The sequence below is a fragment of the Euleptes europaea genome, chromosome 7 (genome assembly GCF_029931775.1).
Source record: "Euleptes europaea isolate rEulEur1 chromosome 7, rEulEur1.hap1, whole genome shotgun sequence".
In the NCBI taxonomy this organism is placed as follows: Eukaryota; Metazoa; Chordata; class Lepidosauria; order Squamata; family Sphaerodactylidae; genus Euleptes; species Euleptes europaea.
The window spans coordinates 26554262-26571292 of record NC_079318.1 but is presented as its reverse complement, the minus strand read 5'-3'; the positions used below and the strand labels follow the sequence as shown (position 1 = coordinate 26571292).

General features: G+C 41.0%; 1 protein-coding gene across 2 annotated transcripts in view; it reads left to right on the top strand.

The window, feature by feature from the left end:
* The first annotated feature begins 860 nt into the window (after positions 1-860).
* Positions 861-17031, top strand: part of LYST (lysosomal trafficking regulator) — a 96962-nt gene continuing 80791 nt past the window's right edge. For both annotated transcript variants that reach the window (XM_056852338.1, XM_056852339.1), the window contains exons 1-8: positions 861-1052; positions 3348-3438; positions 4878-6963; positions 9439-10450; positions 11498-11659; positions 12961-13117; positions 14645-14871; positions 15620-15686. In XM_056852338.1, the coding sequence (XP_056708316.1) occupies positions 861-1052; positions 3348-3438; positions 4878-6963; positions 9439-10450; positions 11498-11659; positions 12961-13117; positions 14645-14871; positions 15620-15686 (3994 nt within the window). The remainder of the gene's footprint in view (positions 1053-3347; positions 3439-4877; positions 6964-9438; positions 10451-11497; positions 11660-12960; positions 13118-14644; positions 14872-15619; positions 15687-17031) is intronic.

Genomic DNA, 17031 nt, shown 5'->3' with positions numbered 1-17031 from the left:
CCATTGCTAGTGCTGGTTCTGGGCAATAAGGAATCCAAGCATGTAGAGTTGTTGGTATTGTCAGAGAAAACTGGAGAAGATTCCCATGGGAGGGCCTGGGCAGAATTTAGGAATCAAGTCCACTTAGGTGTCGTACAGAAGGGCAACCCAAAGATAAGGCAGTAGCGTCCGTTTGCAAGGAAAGCTGGAGCAGTTATGTGTTTATTTCTTAATTTTGTTCTATAGGGCAGTCATTGACGGGAAGGTCTAACGCTTCATATAGTACCATCAATGAGAGAAAAAGTGTAATTTTTGGTGAGTATTAAATATTATGTACATTGGAAATAAAGGTATAAACATGATGATCTGTGCAAGGTTACATTGACTCTGAAAAATTCAGAGTTTACAGCTTGCTGTAGTCATTAATGTATATCTGCAGTAAATTATTAAATTCAATTTTTAAAAATATGGAATGTGAAAATGGAAACATTAAGGGTCATAACATGACTGACAGCTGTATCTTATAACTGAAGTAAGCATGAGGTCTTCCTTGATGATCTCCCATCCAAGTACTGACCCTGCTTAGCTTCTGAGATCTTACAAGATCGGGCTATACTATACCATTCCACATGGGGTTTATTTCAGGTTAAAATTTATTAATTCATTCTTGTGTCGTTAATCGCCCATAAGTATATACTTCAACTTGTGTTTCTTTGTAACTCTGCTCCTGTATGAATACAAATCCTGTGTTTCTTGCTGGTAGCCTGCAGAAACTTTTCATGCAGGTTTTTAGTTCTCCAAAAACTGCATTAAATCTGATGCCTGGAAAACAGGTATATTCTGAGATTAACTTTTTAATTATTTTTTTTAATAGCTCAGACATGAGCAGTGCCAGTAATGCACTGGCACGTGAATTTTTGTCGGATGTCAGCCACCTTTGCAATGCCGTGGACCAAAGGGCAGAGGCCAGGGAGGAAGAAGAGGAGAAAACGCACATAGAAGCACTTGGACAGTACCTTGTCCAAGGTCGTGGATTTATTTTGCTTACTAAACTTAATTCCATCATCGATCAGGTAATATAATGTGCTTTTGTAAATGTCAAAGTGTTTGTGAACATGCCCAAGCTTTTATAGTTACTTGCAGGGAAAAGAAGACAAATTTAGTCCAGATGAAACTCAGCGGCTGCTAGCCTGCTGCCAGCAAGAGCTTCCTTGCTCCACCCCCCTCCCCGAGCAAGTTAGGTTAGGCTGAGATGGAGTAGTGCCTGCCCCAAGATAACCCACAGTGTAGTCCTAAACAGAGTTACACCCTTCTAAATCTATTGAAGTCAATGGGCTTATAATGATTTCCATGGCAGAGTGAACCAAGGTCTTCCCATTACTGGTCTGACATTTTAACTTTTACTACACACAATGGCTCTTAGAGTCTGCTCTCCCCGTTCTCTGAAACCACAGCAGTAAAAGATCCATAAGCAGTGACAAAGTATAATTACCATGGAAAATATTGCAGTAACAGCACCTGGAGAGAATGTGGAAAGGTTGTGAGCCGGTTTATGTCTGCCTGTTAAATGATCAAACTGACTAAAATGCATCTGGCTGTGGATATTGGATGAAATCTACTTTTTTCAGTCCTGTGCCTCTAGAAAAAGATGATAGATTTCTAAGGACTCCTTAACCGTAGCAGAGCTTGGGGTGGGTGATTAGAAAGATCAGTGGTTCTTAATGTTTAATCCACTACTTCCCCCTCCACAAGTACATAGTCTTTTCACTGAATGCCCCTTATTATTTATTAAAATATTTACCTGCCACCTTTCCTGCTGACCAAGAACACTTAACAAAACAACATGCCGTGCAGGTAATGGCTAAAAGACAAGAGAAACACCGCTGTACAACTTTTCCTTGAAATAATACCCTCCTTATGAAATTAACTGGGGGGTGGGGGGAGGAACCCTTACATTTCTCATGAAAGACAAACAGCAGAGGGGCCCTGAGTACTACTTTGGGGGGGGGGTGATGCACAACTCAGGAGCTCCCGCTGAAGAAATGCATGCTCTGGCCAAAAGTTGAGCTCAAAGTAAGGGCTCGACGGAGGGGAGGCCCGGAGAAGATCTGAGGTAACTGGTTCATAACAAGTAAACAAAAACTTAGGACAAAATTACTGCACTCCAGGCCAGGCAACTTTATATAGGAATATTTATTATATGTGCGTACGGTGTACAGACCTCAGGCATATGTTCAGTGAGATCTTTGTGCCTGATGGCCTTGAATGTTGGATTTGATTCCTACTTGTTGTGTGCCACTTTTTAAAGAGCGTGGTGGAGGAATGTGGGATTTTATTGTCGATGCGGGATGAGCAGTATAAAATCACTGTCCTTTGCTCGCAGCCAGAAGCTCTTACAAGTATGAGAAGGGGCTGCTTAAAATCTCAACTTGTATCATCAAAACTGTGAATGCTCCCCAAGATTTGTAGATCACCTTGTGAGGAGGGTTCACGTTGCCCCCGTTAAGAGTAGTTGTGGAAGGCCATGCTCTGTTTCTCACACATATCACAAGAATAGTACAGGTCTGAGTATCCCTTATCCGAAAATCCGATATCTAAAATCCCAAACGTTTTGAGCCCCCACAAAGGGCACGTGTGCAGGCCGGTCATGCCATTGGTTCCCCACGATGCCCCACCTGCACAAAGCTATTGTATAAAATTGCCTTCAGGCTATGTGTATAAGGTGTATATAAAACATAAATAAATGTAGTGTTTAGACTTGGATCCCATCCCCAAGATATCTCATTATGTATGTGCAAATATTCCAAAATCTGAAAAAAATCCGAAGGGGATACACAACCTGTATTAAGACTAACATCAGCCTATCGCTTCAGAGCAGTGGCGTTACTCTTGAAGTTGGTCTTGGCTTGTGTGTGAAATATAGCTTAAGTTGTTTAAGTGTATTTTTATGGAGGCAGTATTGTAATAGTAACTTAAACATTTCAATTACTTCTTGCTTCATCTGCGTCTCTTCAAACTAGCAGGGATGATTTATTTATTCTGTATGATAGTATTCTCCCGCAAGTGGTGAATTCTTTCAGCATGAAAAACTTCATAGCAGCAGGAATATGCTAAATACTCCCTTGCCTTTAGGTTAGACTGGCTGATTGTCTGTTAGGCCTGATAGTCATTGGGGAATTTGTTTAGCAGTTGAATTTAGAACTTGTCTTGCTGATTCATGTATCATACTAGAGCAGTAGGTACTGGAAACTTTGGAAATAATAAAACGAAAGCAAAGAAACATTAACTTTTGTATCTCTAGTAGATGACCTCTTTTTAAAAAAAAATCTATAAAAAGACTACAAACAAGCCTCTGTCTCTCAACACAGGAGTTGACCTGTCGAGAAGACCTTCTTACTCTCCTCCTCTCTCTTCTGCCACTAGTATGGAAAATACCTGTACAAGAAGAAAAGGCAATAGGTAAGTTATCCTTTATTGAAGAGATTCATCTGCAACAGTGACGTGTTAATTAAAAATATAGCTCGGGTCCTAAGGACTGTGAGTGGAGCACTAATTTGCAGTAGAAAAGCAGAAGTGACATTCTCCCCCGCCCAATTTGATCTATGGGGATCATAGAAGCCTTGTGAATAGAGTGGGACATGGCACATGGGGATGTGGCTGGAAGGGAGAATCTATGGATACCAGGGTGTCTTGTACTAGTACTGTGACTTTCCACTATGTTCTTATTTTATGAAATGCTCAACGCAACACTGAGTAACTTGTCGCTGTTCCTGATTTGCAGGTGGAATACTGAGCAAGAGAACTTATGGCTTGAATAAGAGAGCCAGTGTGGTTATAGTGGTTAGAGTTTCAGACAAGGATCTGGGAGATCCGGGTTTGACTCCCCACGTCAGTTTGCTGGGTGACCTAGGGCCAGTCACATTCTCTCAGCCTAACCTACTTTGCAGGGTTGTTGTGAGGATAAAATGGTGGCGAGGGAGAACAGTCTGAGCTGCTTTGGGTCCCCGTTGGGGGGAAAGGTGTATAAATGAAGTAACTAAAATAAATAAAGCTGTTCCTTTGGCCTCTAGACTGAGCTGGGGTTTTACCCCAATCTTTCAGTCTATACAGTGCAGGGATTTGGTGTCCAGTTTTGGTCTTCAAGAGTTTGCCTGTTAGGTTAAATGTGTGCAGTGTTGCAACTAGTATTATGATTTGCCATTGATGGTCTACTTTATGAAAATGTAAGCTAGGAAAGATGTTTTTAACATTCAGAAATCTCAAAATGCGTGAACATGAGTATGCTCTATAAAAGAACGACAGCTAAGGCCTGGTTCATACATGATCCAAGCATGGAGGTGATGTGCTTGGCCAGATGTGACCTTCAGTCCTGGGTCATTTCCCTGGATCTCCTGTAGAGCTTCCATTGTGAAAGGGAGCAAATACCAAACAACTGGGCCCCATTCTTTAATCTACCTGTAGTAAAAACTGTGGGCCAGCCTTTGTACAGACCTACAATTTCCCACATGTCGCGATGATATCCAATTGTGTTAAAAAAGGTAAAGGTCCCCTGTGCAAGCACCAGGTCATTCTTGACCCATGGGGTGACGTCACATCCCGACGTTTACTAGGCAGACTTTGTTTTACGGGGTGGTTTGCCAGTGCCTTCCCCAGTCATCTTCCCTTTACCCCCAGCAAGCTGGGTACTCATTTGACCGACCTCGGAAGGATGGAAGGCTGAGTCAACCTTGAGCCGGCTACCAGAAACCAACTTCCTTTGAGATCGAACTCAGGTTGTGAGCAGAGCTTGGACTGCAGTACTGCAGCTTACCACTCTGTGCCACATGGCTCCTCCAGTTGTATTGCTCATGTTGATATCTGATTGCGAAATACCAACAGTGTCTCTTTTCTTTTGACAGATTTTAATCTGCCCTTTTCTGCCGATATATGCTTGACCAAAGAGACAAATCCAAGTTCTCTGAAATTTGCTCAGGAAAAACAAAGTGTAGAAGAAAGCTGTCATCTATCCACTCAGGCTTCTTTAAAATTAAACTCTTCCCGAAAAAGCAGACGTCAGCACAAAACCACCCATCGCTATTCTGTGAGGCATGCCAGGAAATCCCAGCTCTCCACCTCTGATTCAGAGGGCAATTCAGATGAGAAGACTTCTGCAATGGCTAAGCATAGAAGGTCCCAATTCCTGCAGCCTTTTCTAACAAACCCACCTAAGGAACAATACATTGCCTGCAGGGGTAGTTTTTCAGAAGCCGAGGAGGCCCAGAATTCTAATAAAAAAAATGTAGAAGACTCCAAACAGATCATTCCAGTTCAAGAAACCAGTTCTGAAATTTTGAGTGACCCAGCTGCATCACTGGCTGGCAGCTGTGAGAACTCTCCCTTTGACCTGTGTCACATCTTGTTGTCATTGCTGGAAAAAATATGTAGGTTTGATACTGCCTTGAACCACAAGCCTGCGCTGGCAGCAAATGTCATATCCACATTAACAGAACTCTTGTCCAAACTTGCAGACTGTTACAATGCAAGCTGTGCCGCAGAAAACGAACTTGTTTCCCCGAGCTGGACCGAGGAACCGGTTGCTCTGGTCCAGAGGATGCTTTTTAGGACTGTGTTGCATCTTATGGCTGTAGATGTTAGCAATGCCGAGACGATGCCTGGCAATTTGAGAAAAAACCTTATTGATTTACTTAAAGCAGCTTTAAAAACTAAATGTTTGCTGGAAAAACAGCGTGGTCCCATTGCTCCGAAACAAAGGAGGCCTTCACAGAAGGGGGGTTGGGATGACTGTGTGTTTTCAAGGTATTGTCACAGAGCCCTGCTTGTGCCCGAGTGCGTAGAAGGAGTTCTGCAGATTTTGATCTGCTGTCTTCAGAGTGCAGCTTCCAACCCACTTTATTTTAGTCAAGCGATGGATCTGGTTCACGACTTCATACAACACCAGGGGTTCAAACTGTTTGAAAGCGCAGTGCTGCAGATGGAAAGGCTGGTCGCTGGCAGCTCTGAGGCTCACCCAGGGGTGCCAGATTACCTCCGAGCCCTGATCAGCAGCATCATGAAAATAATAAGCACCATCAAAAAAGTGAAGTCCGAACAACTTCATCAGTCTGTGTGCACAAGGAAACGACACCGGCGATGCGAGTATTCTCACTTCATGCATCACCACAGAGACCTCTCGGGGCTGCCGGTTTCTGCCTTTAAAAACCAGGTCTCTAAGAACCCGTTTGAGGAAATGGCAGATGGGGAAGTTCATTACCCTGACAGGTGCTGCTGCATTGCTGTTTGTGCTCATCAGTGTCTCCGTCTGCTGGAACAAGCGTCTCTTGGCAGCACATGTTTCCAGCTCTTATCCGGTGTCCATAGTGTTGGGATATGTTGTTGCATGGACCCCAAGTCTGTAATTGTCCCCTTGCTGCACTCTTTCAAGTTACAGTGCTTAAAAAACTTTCAGCCACACATATTAACCGTCCTCCATAAGTTTATATTGGACCAACTGGGTGGAGCGGAAGTTCCTCAGAAACTGACGCAGGCCTCCTGCAACATTTGTACCATTGACTGTGACCAGATTGCTGAACTAGATGACGTCCTGCAGGGGAATGCTGCTGATGTTGTACCCGCATCAAATTTTTCAGCTCCACGTAGGTTTCAAGGAATTTTGCCTAGCAGAGGATCTGAGGACATGTTGCTCAAATGGGACGCCTTGGAGACATACCAAAGCCTTGTCTTTGAAGAAGACGACAAGCTGCGTTCCATGCAGATAGCTAGTCACGTTTGCAGTTTGATCCAAAAAGGCAACCAAGTGATTCAGTGGAAACTGTACAATTATATATTCAACCCAGTGCTCCAGAGAGGTGTTGAATTAACTCATTACTCCCAGCAGCTGGGTGTTGCTACAGCCCTCAGTCAGATGGGCAGCTGCCACAGAAGGTGTTTGCCACCGGAAGTGCTCCAGATCTATTTACAGACTCTACCTGCACTGTTTAAATCCAGGTTTGTTGATTTTCAACATAGCTGTGCAATAAAGAAATGCTTGTACATTTTCTGCCCCCCGCCATGAAAGTTGGAAGGCTGGCTTGAAATTTATGGATGTAGTTAAATAACAAATGCCCATCTTTAGGTAATGGGTACTGATTAACAAGTTGAATAGTATTTTAGTAGGGTTTGTGTGGAACTGCTATAGAAGACCTGCTGAATTAAATGGAAATGGAACAGAGATGGTCTTGCAGGATTTTGACATTGATTTGAATGTTAAAATATGCACGTTGACAAACGTACACACTGGGCTGAATTGAGGTTAGTGCTAAGCTGTTACTGCTTGTGTAAGGACTTTTAAAAAGCTCTTCTCCCTTTCTGGCTATAGTTCTAAGCTGTTCAAAAGGTCTAGGAGGTCTCTGGAGGTGCAGGTAGTTACTGCTGAATGGTAAAATAGCCTCCCCAGCACAGGCCTGTGGGTAGGTGCATTCATCACACAGTGGTGAGGGAGGTTAGATCCTGCCCCACAAAAGCAAAACAGTAATTCTGTAGCATACTGATTAACAACATAGATAGTTTTTGTATCCCACATAAAATCTTAGTTCACAATTCCTTCCCCGCCCCCCACCCCCATCTACTCTTAATGGAAAGATTTTGGTACCTTTTGCTTTATTATACAAAGAAAGATGTAGCCATTTGATTCACCCCTGTGAACTGTGAGCAAAATACAAATAGTTGCTAACATAGTTTTGCAAACTCTTGTGCAACAACTTGTGCAAGAGTTCATACAGTACTATAATAAGCTGTGTAGTGGATCTTATGTTTAAACTTGGGCAAGGGGTTGCTCAAGCTCTTCTGCAAGTGGAAGAACATCTTTGGATTTAGCTTAACTTTCCTTGTTCGAGATCACAATGGGTAGCTGTGTTTGTCTCTCTGTAGCAGCAGAAAAAAGCAAGAGTCCAGTAGCACCTTAAAGACTTAACAAAATTTCTGGCAGGGTATGAACTTTCTGAGGGTATGAGAACTTCTGAAGAAGTGAACTGTGGCTCACAAAAGCTCATAACTTGCCAGAAATTTTGTTAGTCTTTAAGGTGCTATTGGACTCTTGCTCTTTCCTTTTTCTAGTGTGATTATGTAAAGCAGTTTCTATGAGTGGAAGATGCATTCCGCATGCAGGCAAGCACCTTAGGATCCAACGTACGAATAATTTACAAACCACGAACCTGTTAATATTTATAATTAATGCAAATCTTTAAAAAGCAAAAATATTATGAATGTAAGAAGAATTCCCCAAGGCTACATTGTCAGCGGCAAGATTTGTTTCAGTCCTTATATCCCTCAAACATTGGGTATATGCTGCTCAAGATTAATGGATCAAGGAGCTTCTAAGGGATAAAGGAATGTAAGAAGAACCCAGACTGATCAGACCAAAGATCCATCCTCTTTTCATCTGTTGAACATAATGGGACTTCTGAGTAGATATGCAGAAGATTGCACTGCGTGTATACTCTGGTGTTCTAGGCCCATGGCTAATCAATTTATACTCCCCCCCCCAAACAGCCATATGTATATAAACCTTTCAGATGTATTTTGTCAAGTTGTTAACATGCTGTCTTCCTCTGCTGGTTTTTACCTCCATTGTGAGAACCTCTTCTGTTCCTTAACTTCTTATTCTATCTTCCTTTCCTTTTGTATTTTTTCTTTTCAGTTATTTTTTTAAAAGATAATCGTCACACCTGTGTGACATCTAGTATGATCTCAGCTGATTTTGAGGATTGTGATAAGATTTAGGGAAGAACATCATCTCTTGGGTCGTCGACAGATTTAAGCATCAAAATCAAATGGCCACAGGCTGCAGATATCAAAGGCAGGACATGAGATTTATCCCAGTTAATGCAGTATCCTGATAACCTCCCCAAATTAACAATAAAAACTTAATGGGGAAAAAAGTTTATGGAAAGTGTAAGTGGCAGTTTGTAGAAGTGACATGGAAAGGAGGATTTATTTATTTATTTCCCTCGAGTTAGGTTATGAATCCAGAATGGCGTGACATGATCTAGGGAGAAAAACTAGCAAAAAAGTGTAAGCGAAAACATCAGATGCTTAAAAGCTTAACCCTGGTGACCAAAAGCAAATACACAGATCTTACATTACTTCTGAAAAATGCTTGAGCTTTGGTTTATTTCAGCTTAGAATACGCAAGGATGTTTTGTTCAGTCAATAGCTAACTTCGTAAATATCAGACCTAAACAGGATTTGTCTATTGTAAAAAGCCAAATTAATCCCAAATCTAGAAGTGCTTAGTCTTTCTTTTATTCATTTAAAATATTAGTTCAGTTGGTTTAAATTCCCTCTAACTTTGTTGGATTGTAGCCTGAACTTTGACTAGTGAAGTGAAGGAAATAAAGGAGCCAATAGAGAATGGCAAACTGTATTTTCAGTGTTTTCCTTGTTTTACCAGTTGATAACTTAATGTCATTTTTTTCTCTGTAGAATCATACGAGAGTTGTTCTTAAACTGCAATGGAGTGAATCAAATGACTGAATTAAATTACTTGGATTGTGTACGAAGTTATTCCTTGAAAGCATTTGAAACATTAATATTTTGTCTTGGAGATGAGCAGATTGACCAAGTGATGCCTGATCTAGATAGCTTAGACAGTGAACAAAATAAGTCTGCTTTAGATGTCAGTGTTTTGGTTCGTAGGCAGCAAGCCACTTCAGATGTGCCTCAAAGCTTGAGCAAATTTTATGCTTGCCTCAAAGAAGATTATCCAAAGAAGAAGAAATCAGTCAGTTCTGACGTACACATCAACATGATAAACATATTTCTCTGTGTAGCTTTTTTGTGTGTCAGTAAGGAGGCAGATGCTGATCGAGATTCAGCTAATGACTCTGAAGATACATCAGGTTATGATAGTACTGCTAGTGAACCTCTGAGCCACAGGCTGCCGTGCCTGTCTCCAGAGAGTCTTACTTTGCCTTCCTCAGAACATATCCACAGGGCAGCAGATATTTGGTCAATGTGTTGTTGGATTTATCTGTGCAGCTCTGTTTTCCAAAGACAGTTCCATAGACTTGGTGGCTTTGAAGTATGTCATAGATTAATAGCCATGATTATTCAGGAACTTGCCAAAAAAGGAGCAAAGGAACAAGGGGAACAACCTTCCAGTGGAAGTGGGAAATATTTAACTGAGGATTCCTATGCTGAGCCTTCTGTCAGAAATGTCTCCTCACACCTGATTCTGAGCAAAGAGGTGAACCAATCAGATCGTGACAGTCTTGATGTGAATCTTGAGAATGGAAGACAGCCTCAGTGGGTTTCCTGCGACCAGCCGAGCGCAGAACAAATGTCAACTGATGGCCCTGCAGAATCAAAAAAGGCTTTATCGCAGGATAGTGAATGGTCACTCCAGGGTATAAGACTTCTGGAAGCTCTGCTAGCAATTTGTTTACACAGTGCAAATAACTTCCAGCAGAAGACAGAAACGGAGTTTCTTCTCCAGGTAATAAGCATTGCTACTCATGAAACTGTTGTATCAGAAGTGTCAATTAAAAGCTGTTTTAGAAATTGGTACAAAAACAACTACTGTTGGGGATTTTACAACTCTATGTAATTTTGAACACAAACTGAACTTCCAAGAAAATGAATGTTAGAGAACCCCATTAAAACAGCAGCATTATATCAGCATTTTAAAGGATTTGTAGTAGACTCTTCCTCTGAATGAGAATGTTGCTTTTTCCAGTATAGAAACCCCATAGGAAATGGGTTTTCTTCTATATTGTGAAATGCATCTCTGTAAGAATATTAAAAATAGGTCTTCACGTTGTATTTATTCCATTTTCTTTTCCAGATGTAGCCACTGAGGGGTGTTTTTTCAAGGACAAGAATGAAGTTGGGGCAGGGAAGAGATGCAACTCTTTATTACTCTTCTCCCTGAGCTGCTGTTGTCCCTGCTGGGGGTGGGGGAGTTTAACCAGCAGAAATAAAAGTGGCTTGGAGTGGTAGTTTTCAGTGTGAAAATGGCCAGGGAGGAAAGGATTTAAGAGCTGCTCCCTCCCCTCACAGTTTTGTCCCTTGAAAATGCAGTTCTGGAAATGCAGTCCTTTGGAAAAAGGAAACAAATTTGGAGCTAAATCTAATGTATAGTTCTGGCCTTAGGTGCCATGGTAAACTTGAAGTATACATTTGTTTCACAATACGTGCCATGAATGTTTTGTCACATCTTCCTTTCCGATTTGTACTGCAGAGTTTTGCCATTTCTCTATTCATTTCTAATCAGATGGACTCACGCTGCTCTAAGGAGTCTGAACCACAAATATCATTTGCGAATTCTAAACAGAAATTAAGTATGCAATCTTAAAATAATCACAAGGATCTCTACCGTGAGCATAACTCGCATACAAACTGCTTAGCTAGTAACTTCCTTGCTTTCACCAACTGCAGACATAGCCAGGAATGCAGATGGAGAGCAAGTGTAATTGATTTTTAGTGTCACTTTCATTATCAGAGTAAACTTGTGAACGTAATTGTTTGTATTTTCTCAATGTAGAATGTTAGTGTGGAGGACATATTACTTGAAATGAGGGACCAGCTTGCAAAATCTAAAATAATGGATACTGAACTGGTGAAACCCTTGTTTGATTCATTGCTTCGAGTTGCACTGGGAACATGTTTTGCTGATCTGGATCATTCTGAAGAGAAAAAGGAAAAGGTAAGAATAGTGTGCCATGGAATGCTCATAGACATTCTGTAGGCCTGGAATCAGGTGGAACTGTAAATAAGATGTCTGCAAATTATTCGGTTTAGGTTAGGACTTCGTGGGTGAAAGCTTGTACTAGGGCAGGAGCAGTGTGAAGAAGTTACTTTGTACTGAGTCAGATCAGTGGCCTCGGTAGTCTAGTACAGTGACTAGCAGTGGTCTTGGTCAGAATCTTAGCCCTGTGGCCACTACCTGAAGTCCTTTTACTAGAAGTGCCAAGGACTGGAACCTTGTGCATGCAGAACAGACTCTTCCTGTTGCTTAAATGTGTTTGCTCTTGAGTTGGTATGGAAGCTTGAAGGCTGGGATGGGTAAGTAAGAGTAGGGCAGATTGATCGGATGATAACAGGACAATAGTGGGTTAAAAAGCAGGTCCAGCTCATGTGGAGGTAGGCAATGGCAAAACACCTCCGAATGTCTCTTGCCTTGAAAATCCTACAGGGTCACCATTAGTCAGCTGTGACTTGATGGCACACACACACACACACACACACACACACACACACACAGTAGGTACTCGTAGTGATAGACAGACAGACAGAATATATAGAGTCAAGGTAGAAATAGAGGTTGTGGAATATCTCATTGTTTCCCTTACAGACTGGAGGGCCTATTGGGTGTTGAATTAAAAGAAGTAGACAAACAAAATAAATAAAAGAACTTTAGGGCTGAATGACTCAGCCACAGAGGCCAAAGAAGCAAACCAGCCATCTTTAGCAGCAGATCTCTAATACATTAAATGCAATTTTGCTAAGTTCTTATAGCAGCTTACCATAATTTTGGGATCTTTATATCGTTGTGCTTCCAGGTCTAATCAGCTTGTTGTGTGTGTAAAGTGCAGTCAAGTCGCAGCCAACTTATGGCGACCCCTTTGGGGATTTTCAAGGCAAGAGACTAACGGTGGTTTGCCAGTGCCTTCCTCTGCACAGCAACCCTGGTATTTCTTGGTGGTCCCCCATCCAAATACCAACCAGGGCTGACCCTGCTTAGCTTCTGAGATCTGACGAGATCAGGCTTGCCTGGGCCATCCAGGTCAGGGCTAATCAGCTTGTTACTTCTCCATAATGTTCACAAGTAAAATAGTATACACAACTAAGTGGTGGTAACTGGAATTTGCAGGGATTAAATAACATATGGTGAAACAGATATTTCCAATTAGTTCCCTGTTAGACAACATTTTATTGCATCCAAATATCCCGCGAAGCCCAACATATTCTTCTGTGGAGCTTTTCAATGGGCTATGTGTACCACAGGTTCATCAGACTGAAAAGGAGCCCGCACCTCAGCCAGGTGACTTATCTGAAGAAGCTGAAGAATCACAGTGCTGCAGCTTTAACATTTTTGCTGAGGAGGAGGGTTATGATGCAGACAGTGAAAGCAATCCTGATGACAGTGAAAGCAAGGACGAAGGTAAGCCTGAACTTTGATTTTATAAAAATGTACCCATGTACTCTAGCAGCATTCATGCATACATAGAGCTTCCAAGGCAAAGTAGTTTTTCCAGCTCTTTCTTATGGATAGAGAAACATCCCTCCTGCATGGCATGGACCATGATCCCTAGACAATGGAAAGCTCCTTGACTGTGGGGCTTCAGATGCACTTTTGTGTGTGTGCGGCATCTGATACTGGAACGTTAAGGGAAAATGTATTGCAGCATACGTCAGCAGGTCTGGATTTTTATGATATTTTAGTTAGGGCTTGAGAATTTCAGTTTAAATACAAAACTTGCTTTGACATCTTGTGAAAGTGAGCCTGTGTATTTTTTTTTAGTTTCTCTCAGCTATTGTCTTAAAATCCCAGTGAGTCAGGTTTCCACTGCAGTGAAGAATTGATGGTAATTTTTTCCCTCTAGAACATGATGAGAATATCCTTGTTACAACTGCATTAAAATCTCCTGTTCAAATACTGTCTAATAAATTGTTTTTAAATACTGATGCCCAAGTTAGTCTTTTGTGGCTTATTTTTGCCCTCTTTTGGTTCATGTAAGTAGTCTGTGAGAGTCAGGAACTGAGGATATATGGTGGCAGCAACTCCTGCGGTGTTGCAAAGTCATTATTATTAGCTTGCAGAAGCTTCTCGCTGCTGTATTCCTTCAGTTTGATTATTATGAAAAGAGGCAGATGAGCATAAAATTCACATCTGTTTATTACTAAGCCTGGAATTATTTCTAGAATTGTCAGTGTGATGTTTGAATCCTAAAAAGTACAACACAGCTTTTTATAACAGGCAGCTTGTTATAACAGCTTGTAGAGCTGTATGTTTTTGCCTGAAACAGCTGGATGCAAAATTGTCTCTGTGTGGTAGCAATGGTGGTGAATTAGCACCTCAATACCCAACATGATCCAAAAATGGATGATCTTGATAAGGAATGGAAATATTTTGCCCGGCTCCCATTGCTGCCCTATCTGCCATATGACACTCGGTCAACAAGAGTCCTGCAACCATCAACAAGAGTAGTCTGATAGCTGGCACAGTTATTAGAGGAGCCAGGTTTGTTATTCTTAATGACTTCAATGCTTGTTCTTTCAGCATGTCAAACTTAAAGACAACAACTAGACCTTTAATAATTCACTGTTTCCGTCAAGGAACAGCATCCAAACCTTGCCTGTCTAAAATCATACACCCCAGTCCTTACTGGATTCTGCCTCATTTGGATACCTCCTATCCCTTCTCCCTCCCAAACCCAACTCCCGTTTTTGTCCGTTGGTTGTTGACTGTTAAACTCCTCAGGGTTCCCCCCCCTCACTTCAGCATTCCATCCAGCCTTTCAAATCTGATTGGTCTATTCTGAACGGGGAGAACAGAGGGCGGAATCTTCTCCTGTCCATCACAGGCCGCTTTTAGAATTTGGCCCACTATTTTATTGTCGTTATGAGTAAGTTAGGAAGTAACTGAATGACTGGATTTTAGTATGTAACCATGTGTCTTTTTCCCCAGAAACAGACATTAAGACAGAAAAAGGGTCATTTGGTTTTTCCAGTTTTCGCAGTGACGTATCTGAAAACCTTGCCCAAGGGGAACTAATATACCCTGAAATCTGCATGTTGGAATTACAGTTACTCACTGTTGGCAGCCCAAGCCTAGACGTACTCACCCATGTCTTCCAGAGTTTCTTGAAAGTAATCAAGCTGAAGGAAAAAAATGCAACATTACTTATGCAGCAGGTGAATAAAATTAAGGTGCCAGCCTAGTTACTCTTACGATTATTTTGATATATGGTATGAATAAGTATAAATTACAAGGAACTGAGCTTTGAGAATTTTCTGGAACAGTATCCTACACATCTGCCAATATCTTTCACTCTAGTCTTTTTGCCAAAGTGGGTAAAAAGGTAGTGTGGAAAGCTGTGTGTGTGTGTGTAAATAAGCAGTTTCAACATTTCAGTGAAGGAAGAGGCATTTTCCTGATAGCAGCTGCTACCTCAACTCCTACCCCCATTCCAAACCTAAACACATGTATCTCAACCAACTCCTCTTACACTAAGGAAGATGCAAAGATTGCTATTCTTTTTTTTTTATTGGCCTTGAAACAAAGGTTCTAAAACGTAGCATGCAGAGGGACGCAGGGAAGCAATGACCTATTTTCCAAGGTCTGAAGAAAACAAATTCTGCTTATTGTATACTCCTCTGCTCCCACCTCTAGGCCATGTTGTCTATGTATCTTCTCACCATTTAGTGGACTTCAACTGGAAAGGAAGGGGGAAGGAACTAGGAATTTGAGGTAACTGTATTTGAGGTAGCAGACAGGAAGAAGCAGGAGAAACGTTGAGAAAAGCCTGCTAGAAAAGGAAGGTGGCGCTGGCTTATAGCCAACTCAGTGATAAGCCATTTTTATAGCCACACTTTCTCACTCCATGGTGGGAATTATGGTAATTTGTTATAATTGCTCAATAATTGCTCTTTATATTTTTAGGGAGCTGTGAAGAGTCTCTTGGGAGGATTCCACCACATTTTGACACAGATCGATTCCAGCTTTCAGGGTGAGTTCTAATTAACAGTGATCTCTGCTTTTTATACATTCCAACATTTGGACAGCAACTATAATGCATATATTCAGATTAGTAATTTTATATTTTAAAATGAAAATGTTAAATTTTATGCGAGAACGTTAAATTTTATGTGCAAATGTTGAGTTCTCTGGAAGTTCTGAAAAATCTTGCATAATCTTTAGTCAAGCAAATTCCACTGCTTTTAGCAGAACTTAAATAGGCTTGACATTACTGCATTGTGCCCTCTATTTGACAACATTTAAGATTTACCATAATTTCTCACAGGATGGTCTGATATTTATTGTGAAAAAAGTATATTTCTCCATATAATGAGTTCAGTCAGTTTTCAATTCTTGTAACTTCAAAAATCTGAAATGATGTAGTGTGGACGATGAGGCCTATGTCTAAAGTATTAAACTTATTCAGTGCAGTGTATCTGTTACTAAAGAGTAGCATAGTATGTTACAAGTATATTCTCTATAAAACTGTTCTATAACAAGGTACCGTATGTGAAAACTAAGTCTGTAGATTGTCTTTATACTGTCACTATGCTCAGGCTTTGTGTTTGAGCAAATTTGTTCTTAATACTGGAAATGGCTTGAAAGCTACCGTATACTGCGGTTTGTAGTAATGCCAAAAGAAAGTTAAGAGACAAGTCATGATGAAGCAATTTCATAGAATTCTGTAGATCTACTGTTCATAAGAACGCTTTTTAATATCTATATGTGCCCTCTTGCCCAGCTGGTTAATGCTGGAAAGGTTAGTATTAATGCTGGAAATGATTTTAAATGTTGAACTATACGTTGTATAGTGTATCTGTTTTAAACTGTATGCATTTTATTCATTGGTAGCTGCCCTGAGCCCGACCTTGATTGGGAAAGGACGGGGTAGAAGTCAAATAAATGAGTTGCGTATTGCCTTCTGATTCTTTAAAGGGATAAATCTCAAGCCCCTTTCTTACTTTTTGCTAATGCTGTAATGATTCTGTACAAATACGCTGTACCTTACTTTGTCTGTATGTGTGGGTGGGGGAACTTATATAGTAGTTAAAATGGAACATTCCGAACAAAAGATGGATAAAATACAATATCTGTATTGTTCCCAGTCAACTAATCCACTGCTGTATTTTTGTGCTAAGTACTCCACTTCACTGCAGTAGGATAATATTGTTATTGGCTGCAATTCAGAATGCTTATTTAGGTGTACATAAGCACTTCTGCAGGCAAACCAGAGTATTTTATTTTTTTCCTGCCTTCAGCTCTTTTTGCTGCAGCAGCGGTTGCCCTCAGAAGGTTGCATCAAAAGTATGCGGAACATATCTTTTTTGTCTTTGCCT